Here is a 19,262-nt window from a genome sequence, read left to right as displayed (position 1 = left end):
GGGGTTAGTTTGTTCCACATTTTAACTCCCCTCCTGAGAGGCAGGCAAAGGAGGGTCTCAGGTTTAGAGGTTGTGCTGAGACAAGGGCTCCTAGTCACTCGAGCAGGGAGAACAAGCTTCAAAGAATCACAGGAGAGGGGAAAACAAACTGCCAAGAAAAACCTAATTAGAAGCACCAGATGCACCGAATGTTAGGATTCTCACTACAAGCCTAGCTCTATGGATAATTATATAGTGGTAGAGTAGGTGTTAGAAAAAGTTGAGTCAGTAGTATTTTCTGATAATCATTTATTGGAACTGAAAGAACACCTTAAAAAAATAAATAAAACACCTCAGAGGCCCAAATATATGTTGAGTGCAATACCGTGACCACATTAAATAGAAAAACTCCCACCAGCTCCGAGAAGGTGCGGAGTAAACAGTCCATCGGGTCTAAGGGGTTTGAGAAGGAGACTTCTTTTACTTTAAGAGGCTGCTGCCCAGGTAGAATGAGAGATGGACTGCATAATTATTATATGGTATTAAGCACTGTTCTAAGTGCTGGGGTAAAGACATGATAATCAAGTCAGACAGAGTCCTTGTCCCACATGAAGCTCACAATCCGAACAGGAGGGAGAAGAGGTACTGAACCCTTCCCCCCGACCACCTCCTTTTTCAGATAAGGAAACAGAGGCTCAGAGAAGTTAAGTGACAGAGCTGGGATTTGAACCCAGGTCCTCTGACTCCCAGGCCTGTGCGCTTTCCACTAGACCACGCTGCTCCTACTCTCCAGTTGTGGAACAAGGTGACTATTCAGGTCAAAAGGTAAGACATACCCCTCTTTACCTTAGGAAAACCTAGGGGTCCTTAAAGATCTAAATTATTTACTGCATTTCACAGAACGACAGGACTGCCTTCCATTTTGCCCACTTAGAATACAGGATTCAGAGCAAAATTGAGGTTATTACTTTTGCACTAGAAGCATTCCATTTTACATTGATTCTTTAAGTGCCCATCACTCAAATTTCACAAATCAACTGACAATTACTGCCGCTGAGTCTGAATTTAGTTTTCACATGAACCACTGACATCTCTGCCCCATTTAACAATTCACCTCCTGCTTGGATGCAAATTTAAGACACCACAAACTCTGAAACTGGCTCTAGAATATAGCCATGTCAGTAGTATTTGTCTCTCTGATTAGAAATCCACACTCTTACGCTTTTCTACATTGTTACTGTCTGTGCATAGCAGGACCTTTCCACCACCTTTCAGTAAGTGGAAAAGTGCAGATAGGAGAAACGTGCTCTACTATCTAGCCTTTGTCTTCCAAGGAATGGAACAAAACTTTAGAAAAATACAATGCAAGAAAAAATTCAAGATAAAAATAGATTCCTTTGGTTAAAAACCATCCCCTTTGTGGATATTCCTTTAACTTAATCCTACAGTATGTCTCCCCCACCCAAAGTCACTGTACCAGTAACATTTTACAAATATTTCAATCCATTATTTATAACAGTACTTTAAAAAAAAAAGTTTCCAGGGGTTGAATAATCTTGTAGCACAAGACCCTCTACCTGTGGCTCTTTAAAAAAACAATAATAATAATTACTGCGGATTGTCTGCCTTTAGAAACCTCCGGGTCATGTACCGCTCTTCAGATACAGTATAACCAAACTTTTTATAGAAACCTACATTTTGTGGGAGACATTCCAGGGTAATTTTATAACAGTTCAGCTTCTTACTGAGCAGTGTAAGAGTTGACAGTAATCTGAAAAAGAAAAACAAAGACATTTCAGAAGAAGGGGATAAACAGTCTCAGGCAACACCCCCCCACACACACACAAACACTAATTCAATTTCATCTTAGGTTCCCCCAGAGAACAATTCATCCAACCTCTCCAGGGGTTTCAACTTGGCCATTCAAATGAGCTGTGGGAGCAGATCAAGGAAAGTCCATGGAGCCTGACCTTCTCTTTACGGGGGGGACATGAGGAAGAGGAGGAGGAGCTACTTCTTTCCATTTGAGAGAGGAGAGGCTTCTTCAAGAGCCGGGGCCATGGGGTTGAAGAATGGCCCCTCAATGCCCGGGAGCATTAGTTGCTGCATCGTAGTACTTACAGTTTGCCCAGTTGCTTTCCTCTGCATTCATCACTGACAACCACGTCTTCTACTCTTCCTCTCTGCGGGATGGCCAACAGACATTAAAGTGGCAAACGCGGCTTTCTCCGGGCGGCCGGTAACTTGCATTTTAACGTCGTGACGGGGGGCGGGGAGGGGGGGAAGAGGTCACCGGTTCTAAGGCGGGATCGTACCTTGGCACACGAGTGGATGAATTTATGTTCTACGATCAGAGTCGCCGTGGCCACGATCCGGCCTACCGTTAGGTCTTCCACAACTGTAACGTAGTAATCGCCCGACTTCCTCATGTGCTCGAAGGATTCTGTAACCGAAGAAAAACACTGACGGTCAGGCTGGGTATGTGGCCTAATCTATTTGTCCGCTGACAGACCGCGGGAGAGTCCCTTCACTTACTTCTCTGAGCCTCAGTTCCCTCATCTGTAAAACAGGGATTAAGACTGAATGCACCCTGTGAGCGACGGACTGTGTCCAATACGATTGTTTTGCATCAACCCCAGTGCTTAGAATGATGCCTCATACATAGTAAGCGCTTAACATACACCACAATTATTTCCCATACTTAGTACAGTGCCTGGCGCATAGTGAGTGCTTAACAAATATCATCATTATTATTATTGTTATGACTAATAAAAAAAAGCTACTGGCGACATCAGGTGTGTGAATTAATGAAGAATCTGGCTGGTGGAAGGGGCTGCTCTATGAGCTAACTTCTTGAATACGCCTCCCACCCATAACAGGACATTTCCTCTGTTCTCCCTCCCTCCGTCCCTTTGGAAGGGTTTGAGAGAGAAGTGTATATACTCACTGGTGAACTGCTCAGGGCTGACCGCTCCAGTTTCTGTCAACTGACCCAATACCTTAAAGAAACCTGGTTTAGGAAAAAAAATTCGAGTTAGTGAAAAGGAGTAATTGGTTAAGAGGAAAACGAAAATACTTCTAGTACCAGTGGTGACTGGGCTACTCTTCTTCGTGTACATTCATAAGAAAAACCAGGGTCCAATGTAGGAAACCTATATATGCGTGGCCACCGCTTGCAACCGCCGATATTTTTCTCGCTAACTGAAATGCGCTCAGCCCTTGATCCAGATTTCCCCAAATTATGACTAAGATTTAATCAAATCAAGTACCGTTACATTCGCCACTTCCAATTTCTAAAGAAATTACGACCCATTAAAAATTTAAACGGCGGAGCGGTGCTCGGACATCGTTAGCCTCATAAACTGTAATTCTGACAAAAAACCTGCGAGATAAAGCAGTGTCGCCTAGCGGAGAGAGCATGAGCCTGTGAGTCAGAAGGACCTGGGTTCTAACCCCAGCTGCCAAGTGCTTGCTGTGTGCCTCGATTTCCTCACGTGTAAAATGGGAATACCTAGTCTCCCTCCTACTTGAACCGTGAGCCTCTTGCACGAAGGGGACTGGGCCGGACCTAATTAATTTATACCTACCCTAGCACTCAGCACAATGTTTGACACATATTAAGCACTTAAATACCATAAAAAAATTCTAAGAACTGGCCTAGCGAAGTCTGACTTCCACTGCTCGCCCCCTCCCAAGACAATGCCCCAATGGCCTGGCTCCCTTAGATTTCTCTGGAAGCAGCCCCGATTCCCCAGGAGCCCCTGGGGAAACTAAGTCCCCACAGCACGTGGGTGGAAATGGTCCTATTCGAGCCTCAGCTCAGTAGCCCGTCCTGCTGATCCGGTTAGAGGCTTTTCCTCTGGGGCTCTTCTCACCTTCCTGTTGGCAGAAGAGCGGGGATTAGAGGGGCACTCCTTCCCCGGGGACGCCCAACGGGACTACAAGGAAGATTAAGCTCCTAGTGGGCCGGGAGTGTGCTAATTCTGTTGTGGTATTCTCCCGGGCGCTTAGGACAGTGCCGTGCACGTAAGGGTTCAATTAGCACCACTGATCGATTAAGTTGCTTGTGGGCAGGGAACGTGCCTACCGACTCTATTAAAGTGCTCCCTCAATAGGTGCCGTCGATGGTGACGGTTAAATCCGTGGGGGCATTAGCTGGTTTTTGAGGCTGGGGTTTCCGCCCAGGATCAGGGCGGGGCCCGCATCTCGGGGAGACACTGCCCTTTACATGCTCACACACCCAACCCACCAGAACGGCAACCTGAAACACAGGATTTTGCTACAATTTGACTATCTTGGAATTTATAAGTTAGGGAACTAATTCAGTACACATGCCTCCGATTTACAGATCTCTCTAGTGGGGTTTGTTTTTTTTTGGTAACTAATTCAGAGGACTCCCCTTAGTATGTAGAATTTTGCTTCATGGATTATCGACCCAGTAATAATTACGATATCTGTTAAGCGCTTACTATGTGCCCAGCACTGTCCTTAAGCACTGGTGGATACAAGATAGATCCTACCTGGGGCTCACAGTCAAAATAGGAGGGAGAACTGGAACCGAATCCCCATTTTCCAGTTGAAGGAACTGAGGCACAGGGGTAAGAAGTGACTTGCCCACGGTCGCGCAGTGGGGAAGCGGCGGAGCCAGGATGAGAACCCAGGTCCTCCGATTTCCAGGCCTGGGCTCTTTCCACGGGGCTATGCTGCTTCTCATCGTAAATATTTCAATGGCAAGTACTGCTTCGGAACATTTCTATTCCAGTCTGTCGACCTGGGGTTACCTTGGCTGTGGTAACAGAACGGACCCACCTTTCCACCTACCTCTAGGATTCTAAGAGGGAAGGGGAGAGGCCTAGCGGGAGTCTGACAGGAAGCAGAAAGCACTTCCCAAATACCACAATTACTATTATTACACCGCTTAGCATACAGTGGGCACTTAGCACTTATGCACCTTTTCAGTTATATATTATAAACTCTTTATTCCTCTTAATGGCCATCTCCCCCCTCTAGACTGTAAGCTCGTTATGCACAGAGAACGTTCCCCGCTCCTTCCGTTGTACCGTACTCTCCCGAGTGCTTAGTACAGCGTTCTGATCGGTGGCCGCCCCCACGCCCAGCAAATCAGGAATCACACCATCCAAAACCCATATCTGCCCAAAGGAAACCCAACCGTTTCAGCTGAACCCAAGCTATGGCCGCAGGGGTCTTTCATTGAAGGCACCGGTCTATGTTCTCGGGTATTTTTCAGAAGCTTGCACTGTCTAGGGCCCCGAGCTGATTTAATTACGGAACGCTAAACTGGAGGGGAAACGTAATTCTATAAAGACCTTGATTTGGCGATGTGTATAATGACTTATCTTGCATATACCCCAGAGACACTTGCTCGTAATCCACCCCAGGGCTTATTAACAGTTCCTGGCACACAGTGAGCGCTTAACAAATACCACAATTACTATTGTTATTATTATTACATTGCTTAGTGCATAGCAGGCACTTAACACAGCAAACAGGCAGCACGAATGTACCTTTCGCTTGATGTATTCTAAGTTACTTATTTATTCCTATTCATGTCCATCTCCCCTTCTAGACTGGAAGCTCGTTATGAGCAGGGAACGGGCCCGCTAATTCTGTTGTCCGGCACTCTCCCAAGCGCGCGGTACAGTGCTCTGCACATTGGAGAAGCAGCATGGTTCGGTGGAAAGAGCATGGGCTTTGGAGTCAGAGGTCATGGGTTCGAATCCAGGATCTGCCACTTGTCAGCTGTGTGACTATGGGCAAGTCACTTCACTTCTCTGTGCCTCAGTTACCTCATCTGTAAAATGGGGATGAAGACTGTGAGCCCCACGTGGGACAACCTGATTCCCCTGTGTCTACCCCAGCGCTTAGAACAGTGCTCTGCACATAGTAAGCGCCTAACAAATACCAACATTATTATTATTGTAAACCACGGATCGATGAACAAATACCACGTTGTTATTTCTACGGGTTGTGCCGGAGAACACGGGGAGGGAAGGGGAACGGACCGGTACCTCGATTTACATCGGCCAAGCAAAGCGGTCTTAGGACGAGGCCATCGCCGGGGTGGGTGGGGGAGATGGCGGGCGAGAAGGTGGCAGTGTTCTGGCTCCAGTCGATCTCCCTGAGCAGGCCGGGGTCAAACAGGGGGACCTCATCAGGCTTCATGCTGGCAGACGAACCTGAAACCCAAAGACCTGTGGTGAGCACAGCGTTTACCTCCCGGCGGGGCGGGAAAACACACACGACCTCTCAGCACATGCTCCCTGAGTGGAGAAAAACACGTTCTTGCGTCACCCGGGGGGGGCTCGATGAAACTGGACACAAACAAACAGTTTCCAAGGTCGGTTTCTTCCCGGAAACCTGTCACAACGACGGGTCACAGAGAACAGCGTGGCTCGTGGAAAGAACCCCCGCTTAGGAGTCAGAGGTCGTGGGTTCTAATCCCGGCTCCGCCACCTGTCAGCTGTGTGGCTTTGGGCAAGTCACTTGACTTCTCGGTGCCTCCGTTACCTCATCTGCAAAATTTGGATTAAGACTGAGCTTCACGTGGGACAACCTGATTACCCTGAATCTCCCCAGCAGTTAGAACAGTGCTCAGCACATAGTAAGCGCTTAACAAATACCAACATTATTATTATTATTACACGTCAAAAGTGGCCACTTCTCCAGCTTTGGTTTTCAATTCCTTCGTCGCTAAGTGTGTGTGCTTTGTGTGTTTTTTTTTCCTAAATTCACCTCCTTGGCCTGCTTGGATTTAGGTTTTCCCCATAGGTCTCTGAAAAGCCCTACTGTCATCTGCTTTCTCAACTGGAGCAAAGCAGAACTGAGGAGAAGCTTTTGGAATTCATTATTTCTTTGGGTCTGGTATTGGTGGCATTAATGTTTAGCATTGTGGGCACACTAGGAAAGTCTGCCCCTTTAAGAGCAGGATCATTTCCCCAACTACCTAACCACACCTATTTACAAACTTCAATCCCCTAAAGGGCAAACATTTTACTCTCCAGATGGCTTCCTGTTTCAATGTCCATAAAAACCTCCTACCAGGTTAAATGTGTTGGCAAGAGACGATTCTAATTAAAGTTACTATTAATTCATACCACACTGCTATCACTTGGTTTCCTAAATGTAAAATCTTGTGAATGATTTTTAGAATACTAAATCCTCCACTTTTGCCTTTAACTCAAATGTGAACTTTGCCCATCTCAACTAGAGGAGGAAAAAAATGAAGTCATTTTAAATTGGAGAACACTCACAATTCTTATTCTGGATAACTCAGAGTTGCTGAATTTTATGAGGTGAACTCTCACTTGAACCTAGTCTTCAGGACAATTTCCAAACTGGGAAGGAAAAAGGGAGACTCTAAAATTGCTTCTAGAAATGCAGCAGCAAGGCCCGTAGCCAGATCTGGACTAGCGTCTCACATAAAGGAACTGAGTAACTATGAAAACTCATCTATTACTGTGTCTGATGATTGGGTTTCTTGAGGTTTCACACTGAATTTCAGAGACTGAATGGCCAAGGAGTTCTAAGATACAACAAAGGGATAAAATATTTCTAAAAAAGATGATCGATGGAGCATGTCACCAAACACTCAGAGGTTGGAAGGCCCTAGTGGAAAGACCCCAAGGCCTAGAAATCAGAAGATCTGGGTTCTGATCCTGGCTCCATCCCTTGTCTTGTCCCTCTAGACTACAGTCTCACTGTGGGCAGGGAATGTGTCTGTTGTATTGTTCTGTTTTACACTTTCAAGTGCTGAGGCCAGTGCTCTGCACACTATAATATTAATAATAATAATAATGTTGGTATTTGTTAAGCGCCTACTACGTGCCGAGCACCGTTCTAAGCGCTGCGGTAGATACAGTGTAATCAGGTTGTCCCACGTGAGGTTCACAGTCTTCATCCCCATTTTGCAGATGAAGTAACCGAGGCACAGAGAAGTGAAATGACTTGCCCAAAGTCACACAGCTGACAGGTGGCGGAGCCGGGATTAGAAGCCATGCCCTCTAACTCCTAAGCCCGGGCTCTTTCCACTGAACCACGCTGCTTCTCTGTATGACGTCAATAAATATGACTGACATTGTCTGCATGGTGACATTGGGCAAGTCACTTCACTTCTCTGTGTCTCAATGACCTCATCTGTAAAATGGGGATTAGGACTGTGAGTCCCGTGTGGGACAGGGGACTGTGACCTGATTACCTTGTATCTACCCCAGTGCCTGGCACATTAGTAGGTGCTTAGCAAGTACCATTAAAAAAGGGGGGGGAGGGGAGATCCAAGATGAGCTGAGATGATCCAAAGGAAGGACTAAAACAGAGAGCTGGCACTGTGACCAGCAAACAATCCCTTCATACTCACAGACGGACCCCAAAGGGATCTGAAGGACACTGGTAATCCAAGAGATTTGGCTCACAAAGCTCCCTTAGGAAATCAAATCTTACCTGCGAAATACCTATGTACCAACTGAGGGAGGATTCTTGGCTCTTTGGGTAGAAAAGAACTGGCTGAACAACTCAAACGCAGACCAACTTTTACCTTCCCCTCACTTGCCAGGTGTTTTAGTCCAAACAAGACACAGAACCTTTCTCCTCCTTCTAGCCACGTCATCAGAGAAGCAGCGTGGCTCAGTGGAAAGAGCCCAGGCTTGGGAGTCAGAGGTCGTGGGTTCTTATCCCGGCTCCGCCACTCGTCAGCTCTGTGAATTTGGGCAAGTCGCTTAGCTTCTTTTGGGCCTCAGCTATCTCATCTGTAAAATGGGAGTGAAGACTGTGAGCCCCACATGGGGCAACCTGCCCACCTTGTATCTACCCCAGCACTTAGAACAGTGCTGGGCACATAAGTAAGCGCTTAAATACCACAATTATTATTATTATCATCCCTATTGTACAATTAACATACAGTGAAAACCCACTCCCTCCTGCTCTTACTGTGAGCCTACCTCAACTCTTAATAATAATTATGGTATTGAAGCCTTTACTATGTGCCAGGCACTGTACTAAGCGCTGCGGTGTTTACAAGCAAAAGTGGGTTGGAGACGATCCCCGTCCCACGTGGGGTCTACAGTCTCATCCCCCATTTTCCAGATGAGGTAACTGAGGCCCAGAGAAGTGAAGTGCCTTGCCCAAGGTCACCCAACAGACAAGTGGCGGGGCCGGGATCAGAACCCATGACCTTCCGACTCCCAGACCCCTGCTCTTGACGGTCCTTCAGGTTTGAAGATTGTGGATTTTCTGATTACAGAAAACGGGTATTAGAGAAGACCGCCAATGTTCCCAAGGGTAAGCTTCTTCTGGGCAAGGATCATATCTACCAACTGTAGCATACCCCACTCCCCAAATGCTTAATACAGTGCTCTACACACAGTAGATGCTCAAGGAATAGCATGACTATCAATCAACGGTTTTTAGGAAGCACTTATTGTGTGCAGAGCCCTGTACTAAATGTTTGGGAGAGGACACTAAAACAATATAACAGAGTTGGTAGACATTCTCCACACCCAGTGATCTTACAGTTGGGGGGGGGGGGGGATTGATTGATAGATTGGTAATTGATACAACTTCATCCTCTCTTCCTTCACCCTAAACCCTTCTAAGGAGAGGCCAGGTGGTTTTTCCCTCTTGCCTATCTTCACTGCTCTCCCACTACAACCCAAACCACACACTTTGCTCCCCTACGACACACTACTTCCCGGCCCTCCGTCTAGCGTTTCTCATCATCGACTCCTGGTTCCTCCCTCTTCATTTCCAACAGACCGCCACTCTCCCCATCTTCAAAGCCCTAGCAAAATCATACCTCCTCCAGGGAGCTTTTCCATCTCGCCGCCCTATTCTCCCTCCCTTCCGCGTCAATCCGATAAGCATTTTGATCATAACGATAATAGCGGCGTTTGTCAGACGCTTACTGTGTGCCAAGCACTGTACCAAGTGCTGGAGTGGATACGAGATAATCGGGTCCCACATGGGACTCATAATCTAAGCAGGAGGGACAGCAGGTATTGAATCCTCGTTTTAGAGACGAGGAAACTGAGGCGCAGAGATGTCAAGTGACTTGCCCACGGTCGCGTAGCAGGTTCATGTGATATCCTCCCTCCCTCCCTTATATGCCGACGCTTCCCCTATCTGTAATTTATGCCTACCTCCCGCGGTAAATTGTAAACTTCTTGAAGCCAGGGAGCTCACCTTCCAACTCTATCGTACTCCGCGACCAGTACAGGGCTCTTCACACAGTAAGGACACCATAAATACTATTGACTGATAGAAGACAAGCTCCCAGGAAGCTAGAATTGTGACTTATTCACGTTTCCGTGTCCAAGGAAACAGCCTAGAGCCACGTGCCCTGGTGGAAAGAACACGGGCTGGGAGTCAGGGGAGCTGGCTGGTAATTCCAGCTCGGCCACTTGTCTGCTGGGGGACTGATGAGGCCTCAGTTTCCTCATCTGGAAAATGGGGATTAAATACCTGTTCTTCCCACCTCCCCCATTAGACTGTCAATCCCATGTGTCCACTCCCCATGCCTCAGTCTCCCCATTTAGAAAATAGGGATTAAATGCCTGTTCTTCCTCCCTCCTTAGACTGTGAATCCCATGTGTCAACTCCCCATGCCTCAGTCTCCTCCTCTAGATAATGGGGATTAATACCCATTCTCCCTCCCCCCTTAGACTGTGAATCCCCTGTGGGACAAGGACTGTGTCAGACTTAATTACCTTGTACCTACCCCAGAGCTCAGTGAGGTGGTTGACATAATAGGAGCTTAACAAATACAACAATTGTTAATGATTACTATTATATCAGCATAATTATCAACCTGGCCAAAACTTCTACAGAGAAACATTCTACTCCCAAAATAAATTCGAAGCCCCCTCTGTTAACCCCGCGTTCACATCTTCCCTCCTGCTTGCAACTCCTTCTCTCTTCACATCCCCCATCTTCAAGGCTCTTTTAAAAAAGAAATCCCATGTCCTCCAAGAGGCCTTCCTTCATTCATCTCCTCACTGACAAGCTGCATGGGGAACGGCTCGAGTCCGGGCCTGGAAGTTAGAAGGTCATGGATTCTAATCCCCACTCCGCCACTTGTCTGCTGTGCGAATTTGGACAAGTCACTTCACTCCTTTGAGGCTCTGTTCCCTCATCTGTAAAATGGGGATGAAGACTGTGAGCCCCACGTGGGACGGGGACCGTGCCCAACCCGATTTGCTCGTATCCATCCCAGCGCTCAGTACAGTGCCTGGCACACAGTAAATGCCTAACAAATACCGTAACTATTATTATCATTACCTCTCAGCCCCCCATCCTAATTTCCTCTCTACTTGGGGTACACCGCCTCCACACTACTAGTTTTGTTTTATTCTGTGGTCTGTCTCCCCCTTTTAGACTGTGAGCCCGTTGTGGGGCAGGGACGGTCTCTGTTGCCCAATCATCCATTCCAAGCGCTTAGTCCAGTGTTCTGCCCACAGTGAGCGCTCCATAAATACGATTGAAGGAATGAATGAATGACTGTACCTCCGTCTCCATCGGCGCCTGTTTCAATGCACCTGTAGTATATTTTAAGGCGTAGCTTCCCGGGGGGAAGGGGGGAAGGGTCACGCCGACCGTCCGGAGCGTTTGGGGCAGGGTTGTGCGCAGAGGCAGGGCTGGATGGGGGTGGGGTTGATGGGCTGCTGTAACCCCCCCAAAACAAGTAGTCTAGCGTCAATAATCCTTCTCCGCGGGGGGAGGGGAGTCAATAATAATTTGTTAATGAGGTGTCCACCCCCTTCATTCTACTGATCGTGTTTATGTTGTCTTTTTTTTGTCCGTCTGTCTCCCCCCATGAGGCCGGGAGCCCGTCAGTGGGCAGGGATGGTCTCTATCTGTGCTTTCAGTTCCCTCATCTGTAAAATGGGGATGAACTGGGAGTGAGCCTCACGTGGGCCGACCTGATGCCCCTGGATCTCCCCCAGCGCTCAGAACCGTGCTCTGCACAGAGGAGGCGCTTAACAAATACCAACATGATTATTATTATTATCCGTGGCCGCATCGCCCATTCCAAGCGCTGAGTCCAGTGCTCTGCACAGAGCAAGCGCTCAATAAGTACTACTGAATGAACGCATGAATAATAATAATGGTATTTGCTAGGCGCTCCCTGGGGATCCAAGTGCACGGGGGGGGAGGGGGGGTCCCATCCCCCACCCCCGGCCAGGCCAACCGCCCCCCTTCCCGGTGGCGGCGGCCGGCAGGCCGGACTGACCCGATCCTGATCCCGATCCTGATCCCGATCCCGATCCCGACGAGGCTGCCCGGCCTGATTCCGCCTGCGCCGCCTCTGCTGCTGCTGCTGCCGCTGCCGCTGCCGCCTCAACGTGGCAGCGCCAGGACCGGCCCCGCCGCCGCCTCCTCCTTCTCCTTCTCCTCCCCCTCCCCCCCTCCCCCTTGACGCCGCCGGCCCCGCCCCCTGACGCACGGGGCGCCCCCAACGCGCCTGCGCGCCCGGACGGGAGGGGGCGGGGCCGAGCTGACCAATGGCTCCGGCGCCTCCGCCCAGGCCCCGCCCCCCGACCCTCGGCCACGCCCCCCTCGCTCTGGTGCGCACGCGCGCCGCCCGCCACGGAGCCGGCGGAGGCGAGGCCCGACCCTGAGGCGCCGGCTTGTCATTCATTCATTCATTCATTCATTCATTCATTCATTCATTCATTCATTCATTCACTCACTCACTCACTCACTCACTCACTCACTCACTCACTCACTCACTCACACACACTCACTCACCCATCCATCCATCATAATACTGTTGGTATTTGTGAAGCAGCGTGGCTCCGTGGAAAGAGCACGGGCTTTGGAGTCAGAGGTCATGGGTTCGAATCCCAGCTCTGCCACTTGTCAGCTGGGTGACTGTGGGCAAGTCACCTCACTTCTCTGGGCTCAGTGACCTCATCTGTAAAATGGGGATGAAGACTGGGAGCCCCACGGGGGACATCCTGATTCCCCTGTGTCTACCCCAGCGCTTAGAACAGTGCTCAGCACATAGTAAGCGCTTATCAAATACCAACATCATCACTATTATTATTATTATTATTAAGCATTTACTACGTGCAGAGCACTGTTCTAAGCGCTGGGGGAGATCCAGGGTCATCACGTTGTCCCACATGAGGCTCCCAGTTAATCCCCATTTTACAGATGACAGAACTGAGGCCCAGAGAATAATAATAATGTTGGTATCTGTTAAGCGCTTACTCTGTGCAGAGCACTGTTCTAAACACTGGGGGAGATCCAGGGTCATCAGGTTGTCCCACGTGAGGCTCCCAGTTAATCCCCATTTTACAGATGAGGTCACTGAGGCCCAGAGAATAATAATAATAATGTTGGTATCTGTTAAGCACTTACTATGTGCCGAGCACTGTTCTAAGCGCTGTGGGAGACACAGGGGAATCAGGTTGGCCCACGTGAGGCTCCCAGTCTTCATCCCCATTTTACAGATGAGGGAACTGAGGCCCAGAGAAGTGAAGTGACTTGCCCACAGTCACCCAGCTGACAGGTGGCTGAGCCGGGAGTCGAACCCATGACCTCTGACTCCGAAGCCCAGGCTGTTTCCACTAGGCCACGCTGCTTCCCCATTCATAATAATGTTGGTATTTGTTAAGCGCGTACTATGTGCAGAGCACTGTTCTAAGAGCTGGGGGAGATACAGGGTCATCAGGTGGTCCCACGTGAGCCTCACAGTCTTCATCCCCATTTTCCAGATGAGAGAACTGAGGCCCACAGAACAATAATAATAATAATAATGTTGATATCTGTTAAGCGCTTACTATGTGCCGAGCACTGTTCTAAATGCTGGGGGAGACACAGGGGAATCAGGTTGTCCCACGTGGGGCTCACAGTCTTCATCTTCATTTTACAGATGAGGTCACTGAGGCCCAGAGAAGTGACGTGACTTGCCCACAGTCCCACAGCTGACAAGGGGCAGAGCCAGGATTCGAACCCATGACCTCTGACTCCCAAGCCTGGGCTCTTTCCACTGGGCCACGCAATAATCATGTTGGTATTTGTTAAGCGCTTCCTATGTGCAGAGCGCTATTCTAAGCGCTGGGGGAGATCCAGGGTCATTAGGTTGTCCCCCATGAGGCTCCCAGTCTTCATCCCCATTTTCCAGAGGAGGGAACTGAGGCCCAGAGAAGTGAAGCGACTTGCCCACAGTCACCCAGCTGATAAGGGGCCGAGGCAGGATTCGAACCCATGACCGCTGACTCCCAAGCCCGGGCTCTTTCCACAGAGCCGCGCTGCTTCTCTCCCCCGGCACTTAGAACAGTGCTGGGCACATCCTAAGTGCTTAACAAATACCATCATTATTATTTGACGGATGAGGGAACTGAAGCCCAGAGGAGTGATGTGCCTAGCCCCAAGTCATATAGCAGACGAACGGCAGAGCCAGAATTAAAACCTAGGTTCTTCTGACTCCCAGGCTGCTGCTGTCCCTGTCTGGATATCTGGGTCGAAGGACCTGGGTTCTAATCCAGACTCCGCCAATTTATCTGCTGTGTGAACTCGGGCAAATCACTTCACTTCTCTGGGCCTCAACCTCATCTGTAAAGTGGAGATTAAGACAGTGAGCCCCATGTGGGGCATCATTAATTTGTACTTAGTACAGTGCCTGGCACATAGTAAATGCTTAATACCATTTTTTTTTTTAAAGTGCAGACAGCAATGGAGAAATTTTGGTAGTGGGAAAGCAATGTGGTTTGGCGGAAAGAGCACAGGCTTGGGAGTCAGAGGACATGAGTTCTAATCCCTCTCTGCCACTTGCCTATGTGACTTTGGGCAAGTCACTTAACTTTTCTGTGCCTCAGTTACCTCAACTGTCAAATGGGGGTTAAAACTGTGAACCCCACGTGGGAAATCCTGATTACCTTCTATCTACCCCAGCAGTTAGAACAGTGCTCGGCACATAGCATTTAAACACAGTAATAATAAAAAATCATATCAACCCATCAAATACATTAGAAAGGGAAAGTGTGTGTGTGCAGAGCTGTTCTTCATTTTCAAAAATGATGCTGTCCCTGAGAACATAGCTGTGCATGTAACTGGCTGAGAAGACCAGTCTGTTGCCAACATTTTCGCCCATAATGTTGGACATGAGGTTGGATTATTGCTACACTAACAGATTCACCCCATTGAGCGCCTGTCTCAGTTTTTCAGCCTGACAGCTGAGTTTCAGCTTTGTAGGGTGCTTTGCACTCAGTAAGCACCCAATAAACACGACTGAATGGAAGAATGACTCTTGGTGTCCCCATCTTTTGCACACGACAACAGCACAAAGATAACTGCCCCAATATCTAAAAAAAAAAATTTTAGCAGTGCATATTGTTATGCATATCAATATCGAAATCAAGATAATATAAAAAATAATCAAGGCCATTTGAGAATTTCTGAACTTTGTGAGCCAACAGACCTTAATGTTGTCTTTGAAACCGGGGAAGGACCAAACTTCTCTTGATGGGAAGAAGGAAGACCTTGTAGTCATGGAATCCAGTTTTTCCTTTCCTTGGATGTCCAGTTAGCCAAAGGAGAACTCTCACCTACACTGATCTATAAGAAACAACGCTAGGTGAATTCAGACGGAATAACAAAAATAAACATCTCCAAAGTCCGTAACCTCCTACATTAAACGGGTCACACTGTATTAAGTAGAGCCAATTTTAACGGATTCATTTCGTTTTAAGTCACAGGGTATTAAAATTTAATTGGAGCACCAGAGAAATATTAGAAAGTATAGAGAGCTCTGAAGCAAATGGCTGCTGGGTCATGCTCTGAGTAGGGGAATCCTAAACATTGTAGTTTGGCTTTTCCTGGGCACAAGTTGGATCACTTGAAAGCATGATTTATTATTTTTTAATCACAGCAGCCTCTAAGTGCATCAAGGGGGTTGGATGTCACCCCACATAATATTTAAATATCACTTGAAGCAAGCTAGTAATAGCAGTGGTCGTGGTGGTAGCCATCGCAGCAGTAGCATTTATTGAGCTCCCACTTGGTGCAAGGCTCTGTATGAGGCTCTTGATAAGAACAGAATAAAGACGTCCTGCCTAAGAGGAGCTTAAAAAATACAGTCAGAATGGCCCAAATATCTATTTCTTAATGTATTTATCTGCTTACTATGGGCACAGAGAAGTGAAGTGACTCACCTAAGGTCACACAGCGGGCAAGTGGCAGAGCCGGGATTAGAACCCAGGCCCTCTGACTTCCAGGCCTGTGCTCTTTCCACTAGGGCCACACTACACTTAACTTCTCTGTGCCTCAGTTCCCTCATCTGTAAAATGGGGATGAAGACTGTGAGCCCCACGTGGGACAACCTGATTCCCCTGTGTCTACCTCAGCGCTTAGAACAGTGCTCTGCATATAGTAAGCGCTTAACAAATATCAAGATTATTACTTCTGATTGAGTCCACCTCTCAGTGAGTGCTGAGGATGGGTATAAATAAGTTCAGAAATGCATCCACTTTTTAAAGAATTTAGCCTTGAAGTGTTTGCTCTCCTATTCTAGTTGGGCACTGCAACTGTCATTGAGAAGCTGCGAGGTCTAGTGGATAACACATGGCCCTGGGAGTCAGAAGGACCTGGGTTCTAATCCCAGCTCTGGCACCTGTCTCCTGTGTGACCTTGGGAAAGTCCCTTTACTCTTCTGGTCCTCAGTTCCCTCATCTGTGAAATGGGAAGAAAGACTGTAAGCCCCCTGTGGGACAGGGACTGTGTCCAACCTGATTACCTTGTATCTACTCCAGTGCTTAGACCCCAGACTGAGCTCCTCTTCTCCCTCTACTCCCTCTGCCACCCCTGCTTTACCTCTCCGCAGCTAAACCCTCTTTTTCCCCTTTTCCCTCTGCTCCTCCACCTCTCCCTTCCCTTCCCCACAGCACTGTACTCGTCCACTCAACTGTATATATTTCCATTGCCCTATTTATTTTGTTAATGAATTGTACATCGCCTTGATTCTATTTAGTTGCCATCGGTTTTTACGAGATGTTCTTCCCCTTGACTCTATTTATTGCCATTGTTCTTGTCTGTCCATCTCCCCCGATTAGACTATAAGCCCGTCAAACGGCAGGGACTGTCTCTATCTGTTGCCGACTTGTTCATCCCAAGCGCTTAGTACAGTGCTCTGCACATAGTAAGCGCTCAATAAATACTATTGAATGAATGAATGAATGAACAGTGCTTGGCACATAGTAAGCACTTAACAAATACGGTCATTATTAGTTATTTCATTACCCTTTCCCACCTTGACCATTCTACCCCTGCTACTGATTTCCTTCCACATCCTAGAGGAAACGCGCTCTGCAGTACTCACCTATCTCAACTCCGCGTACTCACAAACCGCTCTTCCGACACGGCGACACTCTTGTCACAAGCACGTTCCCCGCTCCTGCAACCACGTTGCGGGACAACCGAGCGTGTTCTTCTTCCGCTTTTGGACCCAGCCTGGGCTACGCAGACATGAGCGCATTTTCGATTACGCGGCTCTTGTTCCCGGTGGAGGTGAGACCCGTCCACGGAGAGCGGAGCGAGGCAACGCAGCCGGCTGCGAACCCCACCCCAAGTCGTTGGGTCATCTCGAACACGTCTGGTTGGGCCAAAGGGTCCGCCTTGGGCGATGTGCTTTAGGAGCCGCCCAAGCCCTTGGGAAAACCAGGCGCGGGCCAGTGAATTAGTGAGGGAAAAACTTTCGCCTGTCCCAGACAAGTGAGTCACAACGTTGGAACACAATGTCAAGGCGAAAACGTATGATGCCGTCGAAAGATGCTAGGGTGGAAAGCCACGGCAACGAGCGTTACAAACTGAGGAAAAATTACACATTTATTACTCAGAGAACCCGGGAGAGTCTGTACTGTGAGCAACTCTGAGTTCTGGTCGTCAAGCGGGATTTAGTGAGAGCTTAGCTCTTGGGGGAATGTACGAGCAGTACAGATTGCTTGTTTCCCAAATGCTACCCACTTCGAGAGATAATAATAATAATAATAATGTTGGCATTTCTTAAGCGCTTACTATGTGCAGAGCACTGTTCTAAGCGCTGGGGGAGATACAGGGTAATCAGGTTGTTCCACGTGAGGCTCACAGTTAATCCCCACTTTACAGATGAGGTCACTGAGGCACAGAGAAGCGAAGCGACTTGCCCACAGTCACACAGCTGACAAGTGGCAGAGGCGGGATTCGAACCCATGATCTCTGACTCCCAAGCCCGGGCTCTTTCCACTGAGTCATGCTGCTTCTCTAGAAGGTAGAAGGGACTCCCATCTCAGAAGGAACTAAGGGTAATCTGGGTCGGAGCTAAAGTCGTTAATCAATCAATCAATGGTATTTATTGAGTGCTTACTATGTGCAGAGCACTGTGTGTAGAGCACAGAGAAGCACCGTGGCCTAGAGAAGCCGCACGGCCTCGTGGTTGGAACACGAGCCTGGGAGTCAGAAGACCTGGGTCCTAATTCTGGCTCCACCACTTATCTATCTTCTGGGTGACCTTAGGCAAGTCGTTTCTCTGGGCCTCAGTTGCCTTATCTGCAAAGAGGCAATGAAGACTGTGAGCCCCTTGTGAGACAGGGACAGTGTCCAACCCTATTTGCTCGAATCCACGCCAGCGCTCGGTACAGTGTCTGGCACATATTAAGTGCTTAATACCATCATCAACATTACTAAGCGCTTAGGGAGGCATCATTAGAAAATGAGGGAGTCCCCTTGGCAAACAACATATGAGCCTCAGTCCTGAGACTTTGGCTCACACTTATAAAGCAGATAGGAAAATCACGATAAGACTAAAAAATGGGACACGTGGGACAACCTGATTCCCCTGTGTCTACCCCAGCGCTTAGAACAGTGCTCTGTACATAGTAAGCGCTTAACAAATACCAACATTATTATTATTACTAAATGGCACAGAACAACTTGTCTCATGCCGTCGAGTCGCCTCAGACCCATAGCGACCACCACGGACACATCTCTCCCAGAACGCCCCACCTCCATCTGCAATCATTCCGGTAGTGGATCCACAGAGTTTTCCTGGTAAAAATCCCGAAGTGGTTTACCAGTGCCTCCTTCCGCACAGTAAACTCCAGTCTCTGCCCTCGACTCTCTCCCGTGCCGCTGCTGCCCAGCACGGGTGAGTTTTGACTTGTAGCAGATGGCCTGCCACTCGCTAGCCACTGCACAAGCTAGGAATGGAATGGATAGGCCTCTGCTTCACTTTCCCTCCCGTTGTTGAGACTGGTAGAGGACTGGAAACTCTCCAGGTGCCACCCTGAGAGGGG

At 48.4% G+C, this 19,262-nt stretch overlaps 1 protein-coding gene and 1 non-coding gene across 3 annotated transcripts; both read right to left on the bottom strand.

Annotated features, from left to right (window-relative positions):
* Window positions 1-271: 271 nt before the first annotated feature.
* GNPNAT1 (glucosamine-phosphate N-acetyltransferase 1) lies at window positions 272-17,964 on the bottom strand. Of its 2 annotated transcripts, XM_003428387.5 has the most exons (7): window positions 17,312-17,964; window positions 15,416-15,552; window positions 6,009-6,176; window positions 2,927-2,989; window positions 2,295-2,422; window positions 2,101-2,162; window positions 272-1,750 (listed from the first exon to the last, which is right to left on the bottom strand). In XM_003428387.5, the coding sequence occupies exons 3-7, from the start codon at window positions 6,160-6,162 to the stop codon at window positions 1,588-1,590; spliced, it is 570 nt and encodes a 189-aa protein (XP_003428435.1). In that variant the 5' UTR covers window positions 6,163-6,176; window positions 15,416-15,552; window positions 17,312-17,964; the 3' UTR covers window positions 272-1,587. The 2 variants fall into 2 exon arrangements, with proteins under 2 accessions (XP_003428435.1, XP_028934613.1); XM_029078780.2 differs by lacking the exons at window positions 15,416-15,552; window positions 17,312-17,964 and adding an exon at window positions 12,221-12,341.
* A 1,160-nt stretch (window positions 17,965-19,124) lies between these two features.
* LOC114816753 lies at window positions 19,125-19,262 on the bottom strand. Its single transcript, XR_003764561.1, has one exon. It is a non-coding gene; the product is annotated as a small nucleolar RNA SNORA7 (small nucleolar RNA).

Source organism: Ornithorhynchus anatinus, chromosome 14, assembly GCF_004115215.2.
Source record: "Ornithorhynchus anatinus isolate Pmale09 chromosome 14, mOrnAna1.pri.v4, whole genome shotgun sequence".
Lineage (NCBI taxonomy): Eukaryota > Metazoa > Chordata > Mammalia > Monotremata > Ornithorhynchidae > Ornithorhynchus > Ornithorhynchus anatinus.
Note: the sequence above shows the minus strand (reverse complement) of the source record. Positions and strands in the feature narration are given on the sequence as shown.